At 44.9% G+C, this 27222-nt stretch overlaps 2 protein-coding genes across 4 annotated transcripts in view; one reads left to right on the forward strand and one right to left on the reverse strand.

The window, feature by feature from the left end:
• Positions 1-2608: 2608 nt before the first annotated feature.
• On the reverse strand, positions 2609-22622 carry LOC143764932 (uncharacterized). Of its 3 annotated transcripts, none has more exons than XM_077251056.1 (4): positions 22398-22622; positions 7852-7968; positions 7599-7642; positions 2609-5587 (listed from the first exon to the last, which is right to left on the reverse strand). In XM_077251056.1, the coding sequence occupies exons 2-4, from the start codon at positions 7881-7883 to the stop codon at positions 3450-3452; spliced, it is 2214 nt and encodes a 737-aa protein (XP_077107171.1). In that variant the 5' UTR covers positions 7884-7968; positions 22398-22622; the 3' UTR covers positions 2609-3449. The 3 variants fall into 3 exon arrangements, with proteins under 3 accessions (XP_077107171.1, XP_077107173.1, XP_077107172.1); XM_077251058.1 differs by having other exon boundaries at positions 7828-7968; positions 22398-22621; XM_077251057.1 differs by having other exon boundaries at positions 7828-7968; positions 22387-22621.
• A 35-nt stretch (positions 22623-22657) lies between these two features.
• LOC143767897 (uncharacterized) overlaps positions 22658-27222 on the forward strand; it is a 35895-nt gene continuing 31330 nt past the window's right edge. The window contains exons 1-2 of the mRNA XM_077256418.1: positions 22658-22793; positions 23240-23539. Coding sequence (XP_077112533.1) covers positions 22758-22793; positions 23240-23539 — 336 coding nt within the window. The 5' untranslated portion in view covers positions 22658-22757. The remainder of the gene's footprint in view (positions 22794-23239; positions 23540-27222) is intronic.

Genomic DNA, 27222 nt, shown 5'->3' on the forward strand with positions numbered 1-27222 from the left:
CTTTCTGTACATCTAATGCCAGTGACACATCTTAACTAAAACGTTATACAGAACCCTTAAGATATGGGTCATGTCAAGTGAACCAATGATTTTTACCTCTATATTTATAATTCTTTTGAGATTTTGTTATTTGGCAATAGTGTGTCAGAGAATGCAAAATGTGAAGAAGAAAAATTCTATTTTTTTAATTGATTTTCAAAGTTCGGAAAAAGTGCTAATTTCGGTGTTGCCTGCCTTTACATTTCCCCTCATAACTCAGGCTAGGAAAAAGATAGAGAAACAAAATAAACACCATTCTACTCAGAACTGTACAGGCTTTCACCAGCTATGTCACAAGAGTATCTTTGTTAATATTTTACCCATGCGAACGCTAACGCAAAATTTTAAACCGCATTTCTGAAAAAAAAACCTTTAATTTAAACATTTCAAAAACTGCACCTGTGCCTGCTATGCTCCTAGCCACATCTGTACCAAAACACAAGCTGGGATCGTGATGGGATCATATTTACAAAAATAAAACTATTACAGTGTCAGTTCGAAAATCTTGAATTCAGATCTGTTCAGCCTGTGGTCTAAGGGTACCGTCTCACAGTGGCACTTTTGTCGCTACGACGGTACGATCCGTGACGTTCCAGCGATATCCATACGATTTCGCTGTGTCTGACACGCAGTGGCGATCAGGGACCCTGCTGAGAATCGTACGTCGTAGCAGATCGTTTGGAACTATCTTTCGTCGCTGGATCTCCCGCTGTCATCGCTGGATCGTTGTGTGTGACAGCGATCCAGCGATGCGTTCGCTTGTAACCAGGGTAATCATCGGGTAACTAAGCGCAGGGCCGCGCTTAGTAACCCGATGTTTACCGTGGTTACCAGCGTAAAAGTAAAAAAAACCAAACAGTACATACTTACATTCCGGTGTCTGTCCCCCGGCGTTCTGCTTCTCTGCACTGTGAGCGCCGGCTGGCCAGAAAGCGAGCACAGCGGTGACGTCTGACGTCACCGCTGTGCTTTCCGGCTGGCGCAGACACAGTGGAGAGAAGCAGAACGCCGGGGGACAGACACCGGAATGTAAGTATGTACTGTTTGTTTTTTTTAACTTTTACGCTGGTAACCACGGTAAACATCGGGTTACTAAGCGCGGCCCTGCGCTTAGTACCCCGATGTTTACCCTGGTTACCCGGGGCCTTTGGCATCGTTGGTCGCTGGAGAGCTGTCTGTGTGACAGCTCCCCAGCGACCACACAACCACTTACCAACGATCACGGCCAGGTCGTATCGCTGGTCGTGATCGTTGGTAAATCGTATAGTGTGACAGTACCCTAAAAGTGTGGCGTCTATATTTACCAAATAATCCATGATTGTTAGATATTCCTGTATTATTTTATTATCTTACAGCCTAGAAGCAGGAGAGGACAGAGGAGAAAGCTTTGTTAGGGCTGAGAATGAGCAGGGGTAGACAGTGAATGCAGAGCAGATGACCGGCCGGCAGCCCGAGCCTCCAGAGGCCATATTCACACCAAATCTTAACACCGAGGCAACTCCTCAAATGGAGGGAGAAAAATACTCTAACATCCAGTTCATGTATTGTACAAACCAGGACTACGAAGAGGAGGCGAGTTTGTTATAACATCGGTTACAGGAAGCAGAACCCATCACAGGGACTCAGCAATACCGGACTGTCATCCCATGTAATGAATCAGAAATAAAAACAAGGATTTCTTCATTCAGCAAAGACAGTGAAGTCCATGAAATCGTAGAAGGCGGCACAAGATCGGCAATGGATGACAGAACTGGTTATGTGACCTGTGAATATGATCGGCACTGGTGGCGGCTACTGGACTCTCCAAAGATTATAAAACTGAAGACGTAGAAGTGACTTTTTTGCACCTTCTGGTCCAGCGCCGTCCTTTGTGTATCCAAGAAAACCAGACATTGTAAAAGTTACAAAAATCAGATATTAACTCAGGTGGAGCCGAGCACCATGACAGGCCGCACATACCGACACAAAAGGAAACGGCCATTGCTAGTGAGCGCTTATGGACAAGATGACATTTCACCCACTAGAAGGGACAATGACAAAAGGCCAGTGTAAAAACCTACTATTAATTGTTTGACTAGTTCATATTTTATAGAACGAGGATTTAACTACTGTACTATTCTTCTTAAACACTTCATAAATGACATGTTTAGTGATATAATAGAAAAAAAATTGTTACATGTATAAATAGGTGGTAAAAATATTGGTTCTTTTAATCTTGTTTTTAACATATAATTAGGATGAGACCGTATTTAGAAAATCACACTTGAGGATATGATCACCTTTTTTCTTTTTGTTTGTTCAATGCATTCAGGTTGAAAATGCTGAGCAAGTTGTAATCTGTAATTAAATAAAGTTGTACTTCATAAAAAAAAAATATTCATATTTGGATCACTTGATATGGAATGACCCATATGGCATTGCGTTCGCTTTTAGTTCTTCCTTTACGTTTTGTGAAATGACTCGTTCTTACTCTGTATTTAATCTTCCTCTGATAACAGAAAACTTATCAGGAGATACAGTACCCCGATTGTCACGCAACTTCCTCTCACTCTACAGAAAGCTAAGCGACTGAAAAAGTGACGCAATGTTTATTGAGACAACTGGAAGCTTGTAACACACATACAAGACACTCGTTTAATTCTCTAGCTCCTACATAATTACAAGTGCTTCTCACTAAATTAGAATATCATCAAAAAGTTAACTTATTGATCACTCTGTCTGTAATGACTCTATATGAGTTCACTTTTTGTATTGAAGAACTGAAATAAATTAACTTTTTGACGATATTCTAATTTAGAGAGAAGCACTTGCATCTAAAAGTATTAGTAGCATTATTGTTTCTGTGGGATCTCACTGTTAGAGAGTAGCCTTCAATACCTCTGCCACCTTTTATTTACAGAAGTCCTTCTTCCTGTAAAAGAGGTATTCCCATCTCCAAGGTCCTATCCCAATATGCAGTAGGTGTAATAATAATAATATTAGCAAATACCTCCAATTAGAAATGTAGTATAGTTTTTCTGATTCGCTATGTTTCTTTCCTCATATACAGGCCTTAGGTATCCATGGTTACGACCACTAGCAACTAGCTAACTGTGACTATCAGTGGACATAACCATGGATACCTAAGGTCCGGCAATGTTCGCACATGAAGAAAGAGACATAGCAAATAAAAAAAAACGTTTTTTTACACCTGCTACATATTGGGATAAAATCTTGGAGATGGGAATACCTCTTTAGGTTAATTTGTTTCGTTATGACTAACTACTCGCTAAGACTAACTACCATGTGCAACAAGGGCTGTCCGTTGACTAAAACATTTGCCACACACTTTAGAAACAAATGGCTTCTCCCCTGTGTGAACCCGTTGATGGATCCCAATCAAAGGGTTACTTTCTTTCATTATGACCTTCCTACTGACTCTCAGAGTAAGGGAAGGCGCCTTCTGACACATGGATTCTCTGCTGATGTCTGACAAGGTGTGACTTATAAGAGAAGCGCTTTCCACATTCGGGGCACAGAAATGGCTTCTCCCCAGTGTGTATCCTCTTGTGTATAATAAGATAGGTGTGACGGCTAAAGGATTTATCACACTCTGGACACGTAAATGGTTTCTCCCCTGTGTGGGTTCTTTGATGTCGGAGAAGATCCGATTTTTTGCTGAAACTCTTACCGCACTCTGAGCATGCAAATGGCCTACCTCCTGTGTGAGTCCTACTATGTGCAGCAAGGGCTGTCCGTTGACTAAAAGATTTGCCACACTCTGTACAAACAAATGGCTTCTCCCCTGTGTGAACCCGTTGATGAATCCCCAAGTAAGTGTGCCTACTGAAACATTTTCCACATTCTGAACATGCAAAAGGCTTCTCTCCCGTGTGAATCCTCTGATGACGCATCAGGTCGGACTTTGTGATGAAACATTTGCCACACTCAGAGCAGACAAAGTGTTTCTCTTCCGTGTGGATTCTCAGATGCTTCCTCAGCTCATATTTCAACACAAAGCTCTTGCCACACTCCGAACACGGGAAAGGTTTCACCCCGGTGTGAAGAGTCATATGTTTATTCAAGTCTCGTTTCTGAGCAAAAGTTTTCCCACACTCTGGGCAAGCAAAAGGTTTTTCACCTGTGTGCATCCTGCGGTGCGAGATGAGGGTTGAGTACTGAGTGAAGCATTTGCCACATTCGGAACAGGAGAAGGTTTTCTCTCCTGTGTGTACCCGCTGGTGGATGACAAGATGAGAATGTCTGCTGAAACACTTGTCACATTCTGAACAAACAAATGGCTTCTCCCCTGTGTGAATTTTCTCATGCCTGACAACATCTGACTTCTTAAGGAAACACTTATCACACTTTGTACAAGAGAAAGGTTTTTCTCCTGTGTGAATTCTCAAGTGTCGGATAAGTTGTGACTCTCTGGTAAATATGTTTCCGCACTCGGAGCACGTATAACCATGTTCTGTAGTGTGGATTCTTTGATGCCTGTTCAAATGCGAGTCCCGGCCAAAACATTTTCCACAATCCGGACAGGTAAATGGCTTTTCACCGGTGTGGATTTTCTCGTGTCTAATAACACCAGATTTTTTGCTAAAAGATTTGCCGCATTCGTAACATAAAAAAGGCTTGTCTCCTTTGTGAATCCGCACGTGTCTTGCAAGATCTGATTTACTGCTAAAACATTTATCACACAAACTGCATGAGAGTGTTTTCTCCTGCAAGTGAGTTTGTTGGTGTCTCACTTGTTCAATTGCTGTATTAAAGGTCTTTTCACATACAGGACAAGAATATTCTCCATCATATTGGTACGGGGACTGGGGGTTTATATGTTCTTCTGGCAGATAAAGATCACCATCTGTGAGGTTATCTTCATCACACGAGGCAGATTCTTCTTTGATGGTCACTGGGATATAATCTGCTGATGGGTGACCCTCCATATCAGAGACACTGTCTTCTTCACAAGAATCTGATTCTTCCTTAAAGTCAGGAGATGGGTGATGCTGTGCATGATCTGTGGGTGTACTCATGTGTCCACATGCTGATTCTTTGACTTGGACAGACATTTGCCCTGCACTTACACCGTGTGCTGGGGAATACTTGTCAGTATCTAGGAGATTTCCTTCATCACATAATTTAGATTCCTCTTTTACGTGCGTAGATAAACAAGGTTCTGTATATTCTTTTGGTAAGCAGTTTCTGTTTAAATGGCCAGACTGTGCTTGTGTATCGATGTCGCAGCTTGTCTGACTTCCCTCCTCACTAGACAAGCAATCCATGTCACTATCAGTAAACACATGTTGGGTCAGTATCTTGGGGACAACATTGTCAGGGTTATCTTTTTCCTGGGACTCTTCCTTAATATAAGCAGTATTGTGCTGTGTAGCTGGAAAGTCTGTGGGTGATCTGTCGCCACTTTCCGTATGTAACACAGACTCCTTTTTAACACTTCTGACAGATTGTCCCTGATTATTGTTTACAACACTTGTTATAGAGGTTGTACAGTCGACAGCAGTAAGATTATGAAATGCTCCAGGTGGCTTTCGGTCGTTGTTGGAATCTACAAAAACAAAACAAAAAAAAAATCACATTTTCAGATTCTCACAGAGACAGTGTTCAAGAAAATATTTTGGTCCATTAGATATGATAGTTAGAATGAGAAGAAAGATTTCTTGATTATATAGAATCAATCACCATGGCAATATTCCTCAAATCTTTTTCAAAAGAAACTAATGGATTAATCATTTAGAAATTAGAGCTGAATGCACCCTATAAACAATGCCATGAAACATCTCAGGTGATCCTGCTTGGTCAAAACATTCTCTGAACACCTGCCTTCAGAAAGCCATTCAGTGAGTTGTACTGCACCAACAGAGTCGTTTTCTAAAAGAAAGCGATCGGCTCTGTCACCTGGACCGAAATAAACATTATTATTATATATAGTTTACATTATGCAGAATTCGTCTGTCATAAACTAGCATTCTCTTAATCCCTTGAGCTTAAGTTTTAACCCCTTAATGACCACCGATACGTCTTAACTGACCTGAGATATAAGAGAATAGCCTCCCCATACAGGTAACAATCCAGCAGCTGCCGGCTGTACAATACAGCTGAAATCTTGCTGCATCAGCCACAATCAGTGTTGTCACCGTCCATATCTGTTTAACCCCTTAGATGCTGCTGTCAATAATGACTATCATATAAATGTTTAAAAGAGTGTGGGTGCTACTTCTTTATCCCATCGACACCCTGCAATCATGATTGTGTGGTCCTGATGTTTGCCATGGCAATTCACAGCCAAATAGCGGCCTTAGAGTCTTCCGGTACCAGCGGCCTGTTCAAAAGTCAGCGACATTTAGGTGGTAAAAATACACTTTTTCATTCCTGCCTTGTCACTTTGCATTAATTCCTGAAAATCACCTGAAGGGTTAATAAACTATGTGATGGCAAATTTTAATATGTCGAGGGGTGCGGCTTTTAAAATGGTATCACTTTTGGGAGATTTCCAATATATAGGACCCCTAAAGTCACTTCAAACCTGGATAGGTCCCTAAAAAAATAATTTTATAAATTTCCATGAAAAACTTAAAAATTACTGCTACATTTTAAACCTCCTAAAATTCTAACAAAATAAAATAACATTTTACAAATGGTGCTGATGTAAAGCAGGCATGTTGGTAATGTCATTTATTAATGTTTTGCAGCGGTATAACTATCTGAATTGAAGGGATAGTCATTCAAAGTTTGAAAATTGCATTTTTTTTACATTTTTGTCAAACTTCTGATATTTTTTATAAATAAACAAAACATATCGACCTAAATAATAACTTAAATACTTATAAATACTTATAATAAAGTATAATGTGTCACGAAAAAAACAGTCTTAAAAATCACTGGAATTTGTCGAAGCATTACAGAGTTATTACCACATAAAGTGACACTGGTCAGATTTCAAAAATTTGGCTCCGTCACTAAAGGGGTTAAAGTGGTTGTCCAGGAGAGCCATTTTGATTCTCAAATGCTGGAAATTAAAAAAATAAATAAAAGGATATTTTCACTTGACCAAAGCCCCAGGTTCCTGTTCTGATATCGTCCATCCCATGCTTGTCTGTTCTTCCAGGTACAGTAACTTGTGACTGCTGTAGTTAAAAACTGGTTCATCAAGACCAGTGGAACTTGAAGAGCATCAGATTGGGAGTTGCAAAATTTGACCCTGGTGAATATATCTTTTTTTTTTTTTGTTTCCTGGCCTATTTCCAGTATTTAAGAAAAAAAAACCTCTCTGCAGGCAACATTTTTAACATCAGTTCTAAAAACTAAAACAAGATTATGATTTCAAAACCATAAATGATGCAATAATAATACAATGGAGCAGATTCAATTGTAAGGAGATGATATAACATGGCACTCGCTTTAAAATAGGGGTAACTGACATAAATCAGTTGGGATTATAGCCTCGCTAATATAATGGACAAAGAATTACAGGAAATGGTTACTGGAAAAAATATAAAATTAGTCCACAACCATTTAGAGAGTAATTTACAGGACTATAACAATAGAAATCTTCATACCCATAGGTTCATTATCCTTGAGAAAAACATCCCCATGCTCCATACTGTAAAGAAAAAGAAAAGGAGTATTAGCAAATGACAATGTCCATGCAAACTAGGATTTCCAAAATCATCAATGTAATTTATGGAACATCCAAGAAGACATAAAACCATACAGAGGCAGAAGAAAGTAGTCAGTGATACAGCCACCTCCGTCCATGGGCCAGTAATATGTGCCGACATGCCTCACCTCTCCACTCAGCAGCTCAATCACCTTGGTGCAGAGTTTGAGGATCTCTTGCTCATTGTTTTTTATGGTGGAGGCTGTACGGTATGGTGCGGGTTCTGCTCATTCCGCTGCATCAGATGTCTTCTTCACAATAGCATAGACCTACACACAATGTGAGACAGACAGTCATTAGAAAGTATCACTCTGGGGAAAGACGGGTGCCCCTGATATAGCCATGGTAATCAATTCACTCAATAATTCCCTAATTGACCACAACATCAATACACTGATTTTGTCTACTCATTCTTTTTTCTATTATTTCTGCAGAGTAGGGTTACATCACTTGAAGGAAACCTGTTGCCACAATTAACCTGACAGCAGTTTTCAATATAATGAAGGGTGCTGTTTTTAAAATGGTATAACTTTTTTTTGGGGGGGGGTTTCCAATATTTATGTCCCACAAAGACACTTCAAACCGTAATAGGTCCCTAAAAAATGAAAATTTATTTGAAAAAGAAAGAAGAGTGCTACAATTGTAAAGCTTCTAACAGCCTCACAAAATAAAAGAACACTTTACAGTTGGTGCTGATGTAAAGGCAGTAAAAAGATATTTATTAACCATTTTGTGTGGTAACACGATCCGGATTATCATTCAAAGTTTGAAATTTGCTAATTTTTAAAAATCTGTCAAACTTCTGAGATATATATACAGTGTATATATATATATATATATATATATACACACACATACACACACACAGTTGGGTCCATATATATTTGGACAGAGACAACATTTTTGGTTATAGACATTACCACAATGAATTTTAAACAAAACAATTCAGATGCAGTTGAAGTTCAGACTTTCAGCTTTCATTTGAGGGTATCCACATTACAATTGGATGAAGGGTTTAGGAGTTTCAGCTCCTTAACCCCTTTCTGACATCGGACGTACTATCCCGTCGAGGTGGGGTGGGCCCCCATGACCACGGACGGGATAGTACGTCCAGCGCGATCGGCGGCGCTCACGGGGGGAGCGCGGCCGATCGCGGCCGGGTGTCAGCTGCCTATCGCAGCTGACATCCGGCACTATGTGCCAGGAGCGGTCACGGACCGCCCCCGGCACAATAACCCCCGGCACACCGCGATCAAACATGATCGCGATGTGCCGGCGGTGCAGGGAAGCATCGCGCAGGGAGGGGGCTCCCTGCGGGCTTCCCTGAGCCCCCCGCAACAACGCGATGTGATCGCGTTGCTGCGAGGGTCTTACCTCCCTCCCTGCCTGCTCCAGACCCGGATCCAAGATGGCCGCGGATCCGGGTCCTGCAGGGAGGGAGGTGGCTTCACGGAAGCCTGCTCAGAGCAGGCACTGTGAAGCAGCCTGCACTTCTCTCAGATCGGTGATCTGTCAGAGTGCTATGCAAACTGGCAGATCACCGATCTGTAATGTCCCCCCCTGGGGCAAAGTAAAAAAGTTAAAAAAAAATTTTCCAAATGTGTAAAAAAAATAAAAAAAAATATTCCAAAATAATGAAAAAAAAATAAATATATTATTCCCATAAATACATTTCTTTATCTAAATAATAAAAAAAAACAATAAAAGTACACATATTTAGTATCGCCGCGTCTGTAACGACCCGACCTATAAAACTGGCCCACTAGTTAACCCCTTCAGTAAACACCGTAAGAAAAAAAAAAAAAACGAGGCAAAAAACAACGCTTTATTATCATACCGCCGAACAAAAAGTGGAATAACACGCGATCAAAAAGACAGATATAAATAACCATGGTACCGCTGAAAGCGTCATCTTGTCCCGCAAATAACGAGCCGCCATACAGCATGATCAGCAAAAAAATAAAAAAGTTATAGTCCTGAGAATAAAGCGATGCAAAAATAATTATTTTTTCCATAAAATAGTTTTTATCGTATAAAAGCGCCAAAACATAAAAAAATAACATAAATGAGATATCGCTGTAATCGTACTGACCCGAAGAATAAAACTGCTTTATCAATTTTACCAAACGCGGAACGGTATAAACGCCTCCCCCAAAAGAAATTCATGAATAGCTGGTTTTTGGTCATTCTGCCTCACAAAAATCGGAATAAAAAGCGATCAAAAAATGTGACGTGCCCAAAAATGTTACCAATGAAAACGTCAACTCGTCCCGCAAAAAACAAGACCTCACATGACTCTGTGGACCAAAATATGGAAAATTTATAGCTCTCAAAATGTGGTAACGCAAAAAATATTTTTTGCAATAAAAAGCGTCTTTCAGTGTGTGACGGCTGCCAATCATAAAAATCCGCTAAAAAAACTCGCTATAAAAGTAAATCAAACCCCCCCATCATCACCCCCTTAGTTAGGGAAAAATTAAAAAATGTATTTATTTCCATTTTCCCATTAGGGCTAGGGTTAGGGTTGGGGCTAGGGTTAAGGCTACAGTTAGGGTTGGGGCTAAAGTTAGGGTTAGGGTTGGGGCTAAAGTTACGGTTAGGGTTTAGATTACATTTACGGTTGGGAATAGGGTTGGGATTAGGGTTAGGGGTGTGTCAGGGTTAGAGGTGTGGTTAGGGTTACTGTTGGGATTAGGGTTAGGGGTGTGTTTGGATTAGGGTTTCAGTTATAATTGGGGGTTTTCCACTGTTTCGGCACATCAGGGGCTCTCCAAACGCGACATGGCGTCCGATCTCAATTCCAGCCAATTCTGCGTTGAAAAAGTAAAACAGTGCTCCTTCCCTTCCGAGCTCTCCCGTGTGCCCAAACAGGGGTTTACCCCAACATATGGGGTATCAGCGTACTCAGGACAAATAGGACAACAACCTTTGGGGTCCAAATTCTCCTGTTACCCCTGGGAAAATAAAAAAATGGGGGCTAAAAAATAATTTTTGTGGGGAAAAAAAAAAGATTTTTTATTTTCACGGCTCTGCGTTATAAACTGTAGTGAAACACTTGGGGGTTCAAAGTTCTTACAACACATCTAGATAAGTTCCTTGGGGGGTCTAGTTTCCAAAATGGGGTCACTTGTGGGGGGTTTCTACTGTTTAGGTACATTAGGGGCTCTGCAAACGCAATGTGACGCCTGCAGACCATTCCATCTAAGTCTGCATTCCAAATGGCGCTCCTTCCCTTCCGAGCCCTTCCATGCGTCCAAACGGTGGTTCCCCCCCACATATGGGGTATCAGCGCACTCAGGACAAATTGGACAACAACTTTGGGGGTCCAATTTCTCCTGTTACCCTCGGGAAAATACAAAACTGGGGGCTAAAAAATAAATTTTGTGGGAAAAAATGTTTGTTTTATTTTTACGGCTCTGCATTATAAACTTCTGTGAAGCCCTTGGTGGGTCAAAGCGCTCAAAACACATCTAGATACGTTCCTTAGGGGGTCTACTTTCCAAAATGGTGTCACTTGTGGGGGGTTTCAATGTTTAGGCACATCAGTGGCTCTCCAAACGCAACATGGCGTCCCATCTCAATTCCTGTCAATTTTGCATTGAAAAGTCAAACGGCGCTCCTTGTTGTGAATTTGCTTTTTGCTCCCTCTAGTGGTTACTAGTTTTTTGACTCTGGTTTTTCTGTCATTCCTTTTATCCGCACCTGGGTCGTTAGTTAGGGGTGTTGCTATATCAGCTCCCTGGACCTTCAGTTCAATGCCTGGCAACGTAGTTATCAGAGCTAGTCTGCTGTGCTCTTGTCTACTGATCCTGGTTCCAGTTATATCAGCTAAGTCTGCCTTTTGCTTTTTGCTATTTGTTTTGGTTTTGTATTTTTGTCCAGCTTGTTCCAAATCTATATCCTGACCTTTGCTGGAAGCTCTAGGGGGCTGGTGTTCTCCCCCCGGACCGTTAGATGGTTCGGGGGTTCTTGAATTTCCAGTGTGGATTTTGATAGGGTTTTTGTTGACCATATAAGTTACCTTTCTTTATTCTGCTATCAGTAAGCGGGCCTCTCTGTGCTAAACCTGGTTCATTTCTGTGTTTGTCATTTCCTCTTACCTCACCGTCATTATTTGTGGGGGGCTTCTATCCAGCTTTGGGGTCCCTTTCTCTGGAGGCAAGAAAGGTCTTTGTTTTCCTCTACTAGGGGTAGCTAGATTCTCCGGCTGGCGCGTGTCATCTAGAATCAACGTAGGAATGATCCCCGGCTACTTCTAGTGTTGGCGTTAGGAGTAGATATATGGTCAACCCAGTTACCACTGCCCTATGAGCTGGATTTTTGTATTCTGCAGACTTCCACGTTCCTCTGAGACCCTCGCCATTGGGGTCATAACAGCTCCTTCCCTTCCGAGGTCTCCCATGCGCCCAAACAGTGGTTTACCCCCACATATGGGGTATCAACGTACTCAGGACAAATTGTACAACAACTTTTGCGGTCCAATTTCTTCTCTTACCCTTGGGAAAATAAAAAATTGGGGGTGAAAAGATAATTTTTGTGAAAAAATATGATTTTTTATTTTTACGGTTCTGCATTATAAACTTCTGTGAAGCACTTGGTGGGTCAAAGTGCTCACCACACCTCTAGATAAGTTCCTTAGGGGGTCTACTTTCCAAAATGGTGTCACTTGTGGGGGGTTTCAATGTTTAGGCACATCAGGGGCTCCCCAAACGCAACATGGCGTCCCATCTCAATTCCAGTCAATTTTGCATTGAAAAGTCAAATGGCGCTCCTTCGCTTCCGAGCTCTGTCATGCGCCCAAACAGTGGTCCATTTTCTCCTGTTACCCTTGGTAAAATAAAACAAATTGGAGCTGAAGTAAATTTTTTGTGAAAAAAAGTTAAATGTTCATTTTTATTTAAACATTCCAAAAATTCCTGTGAAACACCAGAAGGGTTAATAAACTTCTTGAATATGGTTTTGAGCACCTTGAGGGGTGCAGTTTTTAGAATGGTGTCACACTTGGGTATTTTCTATCATATAGACCCCTCAAAATGACTTCAAATGAGATGTGGTCCCTAAAAAAAAATGGTGTTGTAAAAATGAGAAATTGCTGGTCAACTTTTAACCCTTATAACTCCCTAACAAAAAAAAATGTTGGTTCCAAAATTGTGCTGATGTAAAGTAGACATGTGGGAAATGTTACTTATTAAGTATTTTGTGTGACATATCTCTGTGATTTAATTGCATAAAAATTCAAAGTTGGAAAATTGCGAAATTTTCGAAATTTTCGCCAAATTTCCGTTTTTTTCACAAATAAACGCAGGTACTATCACAGAATTTTTACCACTATCATGAAGTACAATATGTCACGAGAAAACAATGTCAGAATCACTGGGATCCGTTTAAGCATTCCAGAGTTATAACCTCATAAAGGGACAGTGGTCAGAATTGTAAAAATTGGCCCGGTCATTAACGTGCAAACCACCCTTGGGGGTGAAGGGGTTAACATGTGCCACCCTGTTTTTAAAGGGACCAAAAGTAATTGGACAGATTCAATAATTTTAAATAAAATGTTCATTTCTAGTACTTGGTTGAAAACCCTTTGTTGGCAATGACTGCCTGAAGTCTTGAACTCATGGACATCACCAGACGCTGTGTTTCCTCCTTTTTGATGCTCTGTCAGGCCTTCACTGCGGTGGTTTTCAGTTGCTGTTTGTTTGTGGGCCTTTCTGTCTGAAGTTTAGTCTTTAACAAGTGAAATGCATGCTCAATTGGGTTGCGATCAGGTGACTGACTTGGCCATTCAGGAATATTCCACTTCTTTGCTTTAATAAACTCCTGGGTTGCTTTGGCTTTATGTTTTGGGTCATTGTCCATCTGTAGTATGAAACGAAGACCAATCAGTTTGGCTGCATTTGGCTGGATCTGAGCACACAGTATGGCTCTGAATACCTCAGAATGAATTTGGCTGCTTCTGTCCTGTGTCACATCATCAATAAACACTAGTGACCCAGTGCCACTGGCAGCCATGCATGCCGAAGCCATCACACTGCCTCCGCCGTGTTTTACAGATGATGTGGTATGCTTTGGAGCATGAGCTGTACCACGCCTTTGCCATACTTTTCTCTTTCCATCATTCTGGTAGAGGTTGATCTTGGTTTCATCTGTCCAAAGAATGTTCTTCCAGAACTGTGCTGGCTTTTTTAGATGTTTTTTAGCACAGTCCAGTCTAGCCTTTTTACTCTTGACACTTATGAGTGGCTTGCACCGTGCAGTGAACCCTCTGTATTTACTGTCATGCAGTCTTCTCTTTATGGTAGATTTGGATATTGATACGCCGACCTCCTGGAGAGTGTTGCTCACTTGGTTGGCTGTTGTGAAGGGGTTTCTCTTCACCATGGAGATTATTCTGCGATCATCCACCACTGTTGTCTTCCGTAGGCGCTCAGGTCTTTTTGCATTGATGAGTTCACCAGTGCTTTCCTTCTTTCTCAGGATGTACCAAACTGTAGATTTTGCCACTCCTAATATTTTAGCAATTTCTCGGAGGGGTTTTTTCTGTTTTCTTAAATATTGGAGGATTTTTTCTCTTTTTATGGTTTTCATGTTAGAGTAGGACTGGCAAACGTAAGGACCCTTGACGCGGGTTGTCAGCTTACATATTATGGCCAGAATATCAACCAATACCTTACATGTATTGATATGTTTTTTTTTTGCACATTGTATTTTTTTCGGGGTGCAGTTGGGCCCAAATGGTTCTGTACACTGTGGCCTCTGTTCACACAGGATGCATTATAGTTAGCACTGGGCAGCCCGCCATAGGGCGTCATTAATAGGTTGAGAACCAGATGTTCTGCATTCCTTGTGTGAACACGCCACATACAGAGTATATTTTTTTGCATTGGTGTGCCACACGGCCAATCCCTGATTGAAGGCTGGCTGTTTCATTTGGTATTGCACCTGTGTAGTTGCAATTTTACTTGGGTCCGCTGCACCCTGTCAGTGCAATTGTATTGAGGCCCATTTAGACAGGTAAGCATCTCTGCCTGTTTTTGGTTTGTTTTCTTAAATATTGGAGGATTTTCCTCTTTTTGTAGTTTTCATTTTTTCTGTTTTCGCAGCTTAAGGATGGCTTGTTTCACCTGCATGGAGAGCTCCATTGACCGCATGTTTACTTCACAGCAAAACCTTCCAAATGCAAGCACCACACCTCAAATCAGCTCCAGGCCTTTTATCTGCTTAATTGAGAATGACATAACGAAGGGATTGCCCACACCTGTCCATGAAATAGCCTTGGAGTCATTTGTCCAATTACTTTTGGTCCCTTTAAAAAAAAAAAAGGTGGCACATGTTAAGGAGCTGAAACTCCTAAACCTTTCATCCAATTTTAATGTGGATACCCTCAAATGAAAGCTGAAAGTCTGAACTTCAACTGCATCAGAAATGTTTTGTTTAAAATTAATTGTGGTAATGTCTATAACCAAAATTAGAAAAATGTTGTCTCTGTCCAAATATATATGGACCTAACTATATATACTGCTCAAAAAAATAAAGGCAACACTTAAACAACAGAATATAACTCCAGGTAAATCAATCTTCTGTGAAATCAAACTGTCCACTTAGAAAGCAACACTGTTTGACAATCAATTTCACATGCTGTTGTGAAAATTACTTTAGGGGTCCTACATATTGGAAAACCCCCAAAAGTGATACAATTTTAAAAACAACACCCCCTGACATACTGAAAACTGCTGTAAGGTAGTTTATTAACCCTTCAGGTGATTTACAGGAATTAACGTAAAGTGGCATGACAGAAATGAAAGTGTATTTTTGCCACCTAAATGTCGCTAACTTCTGAACAGGCCACTGTAGCTGGCAGACTCTAAGGCCTTTATTTGGTCATGAATTGCCATGGCAAACATCAGGGCCACACAATCATGATCTCAGGGTGCCAATGAGGTTAAATACACTGCTCAAAAAAATAAAGGGAACACCTAAACAGCAGAATATAACTCCAAGTAAATCAAACTTCTGTGAAATCAAACTGTCCACTTAGGAAGCAACACTGACAATTTCACATGCTGTTGTGCAAACGGAATAGACAACAGATGGAAATTATTGGCAATTATCAAGACAAACTTAATAAAGGAGTGGTTCTGCAGGTGGGGACCATAGACCACATCTCAGTACCAATGCTTTCTGGCTGAGGTTTTGGTCACTTTTGAATGTTGGTTGTGCTTTCACACTCGTGGTAGCATGTGACGGACTCTACAACCCACACAAGTGGCTCAAGTAGTGCAGCTCATCCAGGATGGCACATCAATGCGAGCTGTGGCAAGAAGGTTTGCTGTGTCTGTCAGCGTAGTGTCCAGAGGCTGGAGGCGCTACCATGAGATAAGCCAGTACACCAGGAGACGTGGAGGGGGTCGTAGGAGGGCAACAACCCTGCAGCAGGACCGCTACCTCAACCTTTGTGCAAGGAGGAACAGTAGGAGCACTGCCAGAGCCCTGCAAAATGACCTCTAGCAGGCCACAAATGTGCAAGTGTCTGCACAAACGGTTAGAAACCGACTCCATGAGGATGGTCTGAGCACCCGACATCCACAGATGGGGGTTGTGCTCACAGCCCAACACTGTGCAGGATGCTTGGCATTTGCCACAGAACACCAGGATTGGCAAATTCGCCACTGGAGCCCTGTGCTCTTCACAGATGAAAGCAGGTTCACACTGAGCACGTGACAGACTTGACAGTCTGGAGACACCGTGGAGAGCAATCTGCTGCCTGCAACAACCTTAAGCATGACTGGTTTGGCAGTGGGTCAGTAATAGAGTGGGGTGGCATTTCTTTGGAGGGCCGCACAGCCCTCCATGTGCTCGCCAGAGGTACCCTGACTGCCATTAGGTACTGAGATGAGATCCTCAGACTCCTTGTGAGACCATATGCTGGTGCAGTTGCTCCTGGGTTCCTCCTAATGCAGGAAAATGCCAGACCTCATGTGGCTGGAGTGTGTCAGCAGTTCCTGCAAGATGAAGGCATTGAAGCTATAGACTGGCCTGCCTGTTCCCCAGACCTGAATCTGATTGAGCACATCTGGGACATCATGTCTCGCACCATCCACCAACGTCACGTTGCACCACAGACTGTCCAGGAGTTGGCGGATGCTTTAGTCCAGGTCCGGGAGGAGATCCCTCAGGAGACCATCCACCGCCTCATCTGGAGCATGCCCAGGCGTTGTACAGTAGGGACGTCGTACAGGCACGTGGAGCACCACACACAATACTGAGCTTCTTTTCCTTGTCATGAGGCATTTCCACTAAAGTTGGATCAGCCTGTAATTTGATTTTCCACTTTGATTTTGAGTATCATTCCAAATCCAGACCTCCATGGGATATTCATTAGATTTACATTGATAATTGTTATGTTTTATTGTTCTGAACACATTCCACTATGCAATGACTAAAAATTTGCAACTGGAATATTTCATTCAGAGATATCTAGGATGTGGGATTTTAGTGTTCCCTTTATTTTTTTTAGCAGTGCGTGTGTGAGATATGTATAAATATTTTTTTTTTATAAATAAACACAAAAACATGTCCACCTAAATTTACCATGATCGTAAAGTACAGCTTGTCCTGAAAAATTAATCTAAAAAACTCTGGGACATGTTGAAACATTTGGAGTTAGTGCCCGTTAAAGTGACACGTCAGATGTGAAAAATTTGGCTTGGTCACTAAGGATTTAAAAAATCTTTCCACTTTCAAGGATTAGGAGTCCAGTGGGTGGTCCTGTACAGTTATTGATGGTCTTCCCTGTATGAACTCCATCTCGACCTGCAGTCAGTCACTAGTGGACTCTTACATATACGAGCAGGGATTTTTAGGAATAATATACTGGTTATACTGAATGATTCTCACAAGGCTATGTATAATTCTGCTCAGCTTCTTCTCTACACCATGATGGCCACCAGTCAGAATCATGTGTAACCTGACAGCTTTCCATCAAGTACACTGGTGTTTGCTCTGGGTATGGTATGGGACAGATAGCAGTACCTGTTGGGTAGCAGGGTGGCATTACTTTGCCAGTATGGGGCATGGGCAGCCAGCATAGCAGTACCTGTTGGGGAGCAGTGCGGCATTACTTTGCCAGTATGGGGCATGGGCAGCATAGCAGTACCTGTTGGGGAGCAGTGCGGCATTACTTTGCCAGTATGGGGCATGGGCAGCATAGCAGTACCTGTTGGGGAGCAGTGAGGCATTACTTTGCCAGTATGGGGCATGGGCAGCATAGCAGTACCTGTTGGGGAGCAGTGCGGCATTACTTTGCCAGTATGGGGCATGGGCAGCATAGCAGTACCTGTTGGGGAGCAGGGTGGCATTACTTTGCCAGTATGGGGCATGGGCAGCATAGCAGTACCTGTTGGGGAGCAGTGCGGCATTACTTTGCCAGTATGGGGCATGGGCAGCATAGCAGTACCTGTTGGGGAGCAGTGCGGCATTACTTTGCCAGTATGGGGCATGGGCAGCATAGCAGTACCTGTTGGGGAGCAGGGTGGCATTACCAGTATGGGGCATGGGCTGCATAGCAGTACCTGTTGGGGAGCAGTGTGGCATTGCCAGTATGGGGCATGGGCAGCATAGCAGTACCTGTTGGGGAGCAGTGTGGCATTGCCAGTATGGGGCATGGGCTGCATAGCAGTATCTGTTGGGGAGCAGTGTGGTATTGCCAGTATGGGGCATGGGCAGCATAGCAGTACCTGTTGGGGAGCAGTGTGGCATTGCCAGTATGGGGCATGGGCAGCATAGCAGTACCTGTTGGGGAGCAGGGTGGCATTACTTTGCCAGTATGGGGCATGGGCAGCATAGCAGTGTGGCATTACCAGTATGGGGCATGGGCAGCATAGCAGTACCTGTTGGGGAGCAGTGTGGCATTGCCAGTATGGGGCATGGGCAGCATAGCAGTACCTGTTGGGGAGCAGTGTGGCATTACCAGTATGGGGCATGGGCAGCACAGCAGTACCTGTTGGGGAGCAGTGTGGCATTACCAGTATGGGGCATGGGCAGCATAGCAGTACCTGTTGGGGAGCAGTGTGGCATTGCCAGTATGGGGCATGGGCAGCATAGCAGTACCTGTTGGGGAGCAGTGTGGCATTACCAGTATGGGGCATGGGCAGCATAGCAGTACCTGTTGGGGAGCAGTGTGGCATTGCCAGTATGAGGCATGGGCAGCATAGCAGTACCTGTTGGGGAGCAGTGCGGCATTACTTTGCCAGTATGGGGCATGGGCAGCATAGCAGTACCTGTTGGGGAGCAGGGTGGCATTACCAGTATGGGGCATGGGCTGCATAGCAGTACCTGTTGGGGAGCAGTGTGGCATTGCCAGTATGGGGCATGGGCAGCATAGCAGTACCTGTTGGGGAGCAGTGTGGCATTGCCAGTATGGGGCATGGGCTGCATAGCAGTACCTGTTGGGGAGCAGTGTGGTATTGCCAGTATGGGGCATGGGCAGCATAGCAGTACCTGTTGGGGAGCAGGGTGGCATTGCCAGTATGGGGCATGGGCAGCATAGCAGTACCTGTTGGGGAGCAGGGTGGCATTGCCAGTATGGGGCATGGGCTGCATAGCAGTACCTGTTTGGGAGCAGTGTGGCATTGCCAGTATGGGGCATGGGCAGCATAGCAGTACCTGTTGGGGAGCAGTGCGGCATTACTTTGCCAGTATGGGGCATGGGCAGCATAGCAGTACCTGTTGGGGAGCAGTGCGGCATTACTTTGCCAGTATGGGGCATGGGCAGCATAGCAGTACCTGTTGGGGAGCAGTGTGGCATTACCAGTATGGGGCATGGGCAGCACAGCAGTACCTGTTGGGGAGCAGTGTGGCATTACCAGTATGGGGCATGGGCAGCATAGCAGTACCTGTTGGGGAGCAGTGTGGCATTGCCAGTATGGGGCATGGGCAGCATAGCAGTACCTGTTGGGGAGCAGTGTGGCATTGCCAGTATGAGGCATGGGCAGCATAGCAGTACCTGTTGGGGAGCAGTGCGGCATTACTTTGCCAGTATGGGGCATGGGCAGCATAGCAGTACCTGTTGGGGAGCAGTGCGGCATTACTTTGCCAGTATGGGGCATGGGCAGCATAGCAGTACCTGTTGGGGAGCAGGGTGGCATTACCAGTATGGGGCATGGGATGCATAGCAGTACCTGTTGGGGAGCAGTGTGGCATTGCCAGTATGGGGCATGGGCAGCATAGCAGTACCTGTTGGGGAGCAGTGTGGCATTGCCAGTATGGGGCATGGGCTGCATAGCAGTACCTGTTGGGGAGCAGTGTGGTATTGCCAGTATGGGGCATGGGCAGCATAGCAGTACCTGTTGGGGAGCAGGGTGGCATTGCCAGTATGGGGCATGGGCAGCATAGCAGTACCTGTTGGGGAGCAGGGTGGCATTGCCAGTATGGGGCATGGGCTGCATAGCAGTACCTGTTTGGGAGCAGTGTGGCATTGCCAGTATGGGGCATGGGCAGCATAGCAGTACCTGTTGGGGAGCAGTGCGGCATTACTTTGCCAGTATGGGGCATGGGCAGCATAGCAGTACCTGTTGGGGAGCAGTGCGGCATTACTTTGCCAGTATGGGGCATGGGCAGCATAGCAGTACCTGTTGGGGAGCAGGGTGGCATTACCAGTATGGGGCATGGGCTGCATAGCAGTACCTGTTGGGGAGCAGTGTGGCATTGCCAGTATGGGGCATGGGCAGCATAGCAGTACCTGTTGGGGAGCAGTGTGGCATTACCAGTATGGGGCATGGGCAGCATAGCAGTACCTGTTGGGGAGCAGTGTGATATTGCCAGTATGGGGCATGGGCAGCATAGCAGTACCTGTTGGGGAGCAGTGTGGCATTGCCAGTATGAGGCATGGGCAGCATAGCAGTACCTGTTGGGGAGCAGGGTGGCATTGCCAGTATGGGGCATGGGCAGCATAGCAGTACCTGTTGGGGAGCAGTGTGGCATTGCCAGTATGGGGCATGGGCAGCATAGCAGTACCTGTCCTGTTGGGGAGCAGTGTGGCATTGCCAGTATGGGGCATGGGCAGCATAGCAGTACCTGTTGGGGAGCAGTGTGGCATTGCCAGTATGGGGCATGGGCAGCATAGCAGTACCTGTTGGGGAGCAGTGTGGCATTGCCAGTATGGGGCATGGGCAGCATAGCAGTACCGGTTGGGGAGCAGTGTGGCATTACCAGTATGGGGCATGGGCAGCATAGCAGTACCTGTTGGGGAGCAGTGTGTATTACCAGTATGGGGCATGGGCAGCATAGCAGTACCTGTTGGGGAGCAGTGTGGCATTGCCAGTATGGGGCATGGGCAGCATAGCAGTACCGGTTGGGGAGCAGTGTGGCATTACCAGTATGGGGCATGGGCAGCATAGCAGTACCTGTTGGGGAGCAGTGTGGCATTGCCAGTATGGGGCATGGGCAGCATAGCAGTACCTGTTGGGGAGCAGGGTGGCATTACCAGTATGGGGCATGGGCAGCATAGCAGTAGCTGTTGGGGAGCAGTGTGGCATTGCCAGTATGGGGCATGGGCAGCATAGCAGTACCGGTTGGGGAGCAGTGTGGCATTACCAGTATGGGGCATGGGCAGCATAGCAGTACCTGTTGGGGAGCAGTGTGGCATTGCCAGTATGGGGCATGGGCAGCATAGCAGTACCGGTTGGGGAGCAGTGTGGCATTACCAGTATGGGGCATGGGCAGCATAGCAGTACCTGTTGGGGAGCAGTGTGGCATTGCCAGTATGGGGCATGGGCAGCATAGCAGTACCTGTTGGGGAGCAGGGTGGCATTGCCAGTATGGGGCATGGGCTGCATAGCAGTACCTGTTGGGGAGCAGTGTGGCATTGCCAGTATGGGGCATGGGCAGCATAGCAGTACCTGTTGGGGAGCAGTGTGGCATTGCCAGTATGGGGCATGGGCAGCATAGCAGTACCTGTTGGAGAGCAGGGTGGCATTGCCAGTATGGGGCATGGGCTGCATAGCAGTACCTGTTGGGGAGCAGTGTGGCATTACCAGTATGGGGCATGGGATGCATAGCAGTACCTGTTGGGGAGCAGTGTGGCATTGCCAGTATGGGGCATGGGCAGCATAGCAGTACCTGTTGGGGAGCAGGGTGGCATTACCAGTATGGGGCATGGGCAGCATAGCAGTACCTGTTGGGGAGCAGGGTGGCATTGCCAGTATGGGGCATGGGCAGCATAGCAGTACCTGTTGGGGAGCAGGGTGGCATTGCCAGTATGGGGCATGGGCTGCATAGCAGTACTTGTTGGGGAGCAGGGTGGCATTGCCAGTATGGGGCATGGGCAGCATAGCAGTACCTGTTGGGGAGCAGGGTGGCATTGCCAGTATGGGGCATGGGCAGCATAGCAGTACCTGTTGGGGAGCAGGGTGGCATTACCAGTATGGGGCATGGGCTGCATAGCAGTACCTGTTGGGGAGCAGGGTGGCATTGCCAGTATGGGGCTTAGTGTCTGATTTCAGCACCATGTATTGATCACTCCTAATACAATAGAGCAGACATGACAGGAGGGTGTTAGAATGGGTGCACGTTAGTTGGTTACAGTGTCACGTGATCATACTGGGGCGGATGATATGAGGCACGGAGGTGATTACAGGGACATAGCATTAGAAACCATACACATGCTAAATGAATAAAGCAGGACCGACCCGCTCTCTACCTCCTGTCCGTGCGCAGCCATTCTAGCTCCCGGAAGTACTTCCTTTCACTCCTCCCCGGCACTTCCTGTTTGCGTTCCAAGCCTCAATGTTGCATATGTGCTGCGTTCCAACAGTAATGAGCTACTGGTTATAGATCCGCGATAACGATAAGCAGAGGAGGAGCAGTCACTATGGGAACCGGACATTCACAAACATCGGGTACGATGTTAGCGCCAGCTCTCCCCTTTCCTAGGTCATGTGACGAGTTGGTGCAGGTGATGTTCTTCCTAAGCCCCACCCCTTCCCCGTGACGTCATACCCAGGAGAACCATAGACGAGGAGGTCAGGATAGAGAGTCTGGGGCAACAACTGGAGACGTTATGGTGGGCGCACACAGGCAGTGGCCGCAGGTGGAGGTACATGGCCCCTATTGTCCCACTTGTTGGCCATGATACATGACAATGTGGCCTTATCACAACACCAGATTTCCTTGTAATAAAAAACCTCACAAATGTTTGTCTCTCCGACATCAGCGGCGTCTCATTTTTGTAAAAGTAGCAAAAAAATGTCAATTTGTCGCTTTCCTAGAATGGCCAAGAAGGTTAATGTGTTTTAGTGCATAATGAAGGCTGCACATATGGAACCTGGGAGGAAGGATTTAGTTACACTGCCCTATATTCGAAATACAATGACTTATGTAACTAACGAGCCCTCATACGGGTGTGGTGCTGAAAAACCCAATTATCGTTTGTAAAGATGGGACGGAGAATAACAAACTGGCTGTCACAGAAAGGGATTAAGCTTTCCTGTGTAAGTGAAATTGTACGAAAAAATGTTTCTGTTTATTTCCTGCAAAATCTAGGAATGTATTGTTAATTATTCTGGAGAAAGGAAGCGTTACGGCGACGTAATCCTGTGTGTGGCTTTCCTGGATCAGATTGACGTCTGGTTAAAATCCATAAAGCAAAGCGGACAAGTGTTCAAGAACATTGACAAAATGGCTATGGATGGACTAGAAAAGAAGACGCACCTCACCTGTGGAGTTGGCTGTGAGCATTTACCAAGAGGATGTTCTATAGAGAGAGGAGAGAAGAGCATCATAAAGACGGACCAAGCGAAAACTTACTCTCCGGGTGAGGAACAAGAACTGTCCAGAGTACCGGTAAGTTGTGGAAGGCCAAGGATTGTATTACATAAGTATGTAAGCATGGCCATGAAGACGGGTCATGTCACAAAAAGTCTCCTATAAAAGCTCTAACCCCTTAACCTTCTGGCTATTACAGAAACCTGGATCCAGCACTCAGACACCACCGCCGCTGCCGCTCTCTCGTTTGGTGGGCTGAAATTTTCACATACCGCCAGAGCTGAGAACAGACAGGGTGGAGGTGTTGGTTTGCTCCTTTCATCACAATGTGCTTTCCAGGTCTTCCCCCTCCCCCCCCCCCCCGGTTCCCTCACTTACATTTCCTTCCTTTGAAGTCCACGCCGTCAGACTCTTTAAGCCCTTCTCCTTGCGGGTGGCGGTTGTTTATCGCCCTCCAGGCTCCTTCCACCAGTTTCTAGACCACTTTGCCACCTGGCTTACTCACTTTCTATCCTGTGACATCCCCGCCCTCATCATGGGAGACTTTAACATCCCCATCAATGATCCCCTCTCCCAATCTGCCTCTCATCTTCTTTCTCTAACTTCTTCATTCGGCCTCTCACAGTTTACTAATTCTCCTACGCATGAGGATGGGAATACTCTGGACCTGGTTTTCTCCCGTCCCGGCTCGCTATACGACTTTACTAACTCCCCTCTCCCGCTCTTGGACCACAACCTTCTTTCCTTCTCTGTCAAGAATTGTCTCCTCACCCGGGACACCCCCACTTACCACACTTATCGGAATACACGTACCATTAATACCCAGCAGCTTGTGGACAACCTCCACACATCTTTAGCCCCCATCTCCTCCCTCTCCTGTCCAGACTTAGCATTGTCACACTTCAATAATACACTGAGGAATGCCCTAGATGAAGCAGCACCTTCTACACGCAGAAAGACCTGACACAGACAACGGCAGCCCTGGCACACTGTGCAAACACGCATTCTTCAGCATTGCTCAAGGTGTGCAGAGCGGCAGTGGAAAAAGTCTCTCTTAGCAGAAGACTTCATCCACTATAAGTTCATGCTCAAAACCTATAACTGCCCTTTATCTGGCCAAACAATCCTACTTCACCACCCTCATCACCTCACTATCCAACAACCCAAAACGACTTTTTGAAACCTTAAACTCCCTCCTGAAACCTAAAGTACAGGCCCCCATCACCAATCTCAGTGGTGAGGATCTGGCCACTTATTTCCTAGAAAAAATCAACCACATCCATCAAGATATCTCAGCCCAATCTCATTGGGCATCTTTGAGGCTGCTTCAGAAGAATAAAAATCAAGAAACAGAAAAAAACGACCAGAAAGTCCAAACTATGTTGTAAAATTAAAATATATCTTTATATTGAAGAACAGATTTAAAACAATGAGATCAAAAGATCTATACATATATTAAAACATAACTTCAAATATTATATATTATTAAATGAACGCAACCAATTCCAGTAAATGAATGACAAATCGTGGACTACACTGATAGTACATATGGCTCATGGATGTGTGCTAAAAATTATTCAGTGCAAAAAAAATTGTAAGTATAAAGTGTTACCAACACTGCAAAATTAATATATACTATATAAAGTGCACATATAAGAAAATTCTTTCAAACAAATCCATAGAATAAGTGATTAAGTACAATACTATATTTACAGCTATATTTAAAGTGCAAAAAGTGCAATCAACCAAGCAGCCAGTAGGGGTCAGTGTAACCACATACGTATTTGCGAGACCAGGATTGTAACGTAACTGCAAGCTAGACTGTTTAAAATCAGACCTCAATCCAAGGTGAGACAAAGTAAGTTAGGCTACTTACAAGGGAATATGATGTATACCTGGTCTCCTGGAATGGCGTCCAACACCCGACGCGCGTTTCGGCTCCTTGCCTTCGTCAGACCTTGACCTTGGATTGAGGTCTGATTTTAAACAGTCTAGCTTGCAGTTACTTTACAATCCTGGTCTTGCAAACACGTATGTGATTACACTGACCCCTACTGGCTGCTTGGTTGATTGCACTTTTTGCACTTTAAATATAGCTGTAAATATAGTATTGTACTTAATCACTTATTCTATGGATTTGTTGAAAGAATTTTCTTATATGTGCACTTTTTATAGTTTATATTAATTTTGCAGTGTTGGTAACACTTTTTCAGCACTTTATACTCACAATTTTTTTTGCACTGAATATTTTTTAGCACACATCCATGAGCCATATGTACTATCAGTGTAGTCCACGATTTGTCATTCATTTACTGGAATTGGTTGCGTTCATTTAATAATATAGAATATTTGAAGTTATGTTTTAATATATGTATAGATCTTGTGATCTCATTGTTTTAAATCTGTTCTTCAATAAAAAGATATTTTTTAATTTTACAACATAGTTTGGACTTTCTGGTCGGTTTTTTTCTGTTTCTTGATTTTTATTGCTTGCATTACCGGCTGTCCTTCCAGTCTTTGCATCTCCTAGTACCTTATATTCAATATACACATATTCTTATACATATATAAATTGAGAGATTTAATACCAATTATTATAATTATACTAGGAGACACCCCTGTTTGGTGTTAACTGTCATGCCGCCGCTCCCTGCTCCCTGTCATACTTACCTGTTCTCGGCGTCCCAGCGCGTCTCTCCTCCTGCAGCGTCTTCTTCTCAGCGCGCGCTTCCGCCCTCTGCTGGTCGTCGGGCGCGTGCGCACTTCTAATCTTCTTGTCTGCGCTTCTTCCCATCCTCTCTATCATCTTGGAGGACCTTCACCCAGAAGTGCTGCGCCGCGCTGGTATGTAAACTGCTTCCGCCTGCCCCTCTGTGCCTGATGATCATTTGTGTTTTCAAGTGCTTCTGGCCGCCCATGGTCTCTGTGCGTTCCTTGTCCTCTGGCCTTGGGTCTCTGCTTTTCTTTACAGTGCCGTGTCTGTTTCCTGTGTACCTGCCGTGTTACCATCAGTTCCTGTTTCTCTGCGGTTCTCCTCTATGCTCCCGTGCCCCTGCCTTGCTCCCGTCAGTCTCAGTGTCTCCGTATTGTTCCCGCCAGGCCTCTGTCTTCATCATATCCTTCCGTTCTTAGTCTCTTCTGTTCCCATCTATCCTGTGTTCCTGCCGTCATCGCCAGTTCGTTATTTTCCGTCTTGATCCTCCAGCTTCCGTGGCGATAGTCCCTCGCGGGCCTGCCCCTAACACTCCCTGTATAGGGGGGCGGTCCATGTGGTCAGCTCATCCGTGAGGGGTTCGTCGTCACGGTCCAGAGGGTTCACCTTTTTGATGATCATTTGTGTTTTCAAGTGCTTCTGGCCGCCCGTGGTCTCTGTGCGTTCCTTGTCCTCTGGCCTTGGGTCTCTGCTTTTCTTTACAGTGCCGTGTCTGTTTCCTGTGTACCTGCCGTGTTACCATCAGTTCCTGTTTCTCTGCGGTTCTCCTCTATGCTCCCGTGCCCCTGCCTTGCTCCCGTCAGTCTCAGTGTCTCCGTATTGTTCCCGCCAGGCCTCTGTCTTCGTCATATCCTTCCATTCTTAGTCTCTTCTGTTCCCATCTATCCTGTGTTCTTGCCGTCATCGCCAGTTCGTTATTTTCTGTCTTGATCCTCCAGCTTCCGTGGCGATAGTCCCTCGCGGGCCTGCCCCTAACACTCCCTGTATAGGGGGCGGTCCATCTGGTCAGCTCGTCCGTGAGGGGTTCGTCATCACAGTCCAGAGGGTT

This window comes from Ranitomeya variabilis, chromosome 4 (assembly GCF_051348905.1).
Source record: "Ranitomeya variabilis isolate aRanVar5 chromosome 4, aRanVar5.hap1, whole genome shotgun sequence".
Lineage (NCBI taxonomy): Eukaryota > Metazoa > Chordata > Amphibia > Anura > Dendrobatidae > Ranitomeya > Ranitomeya variabilis.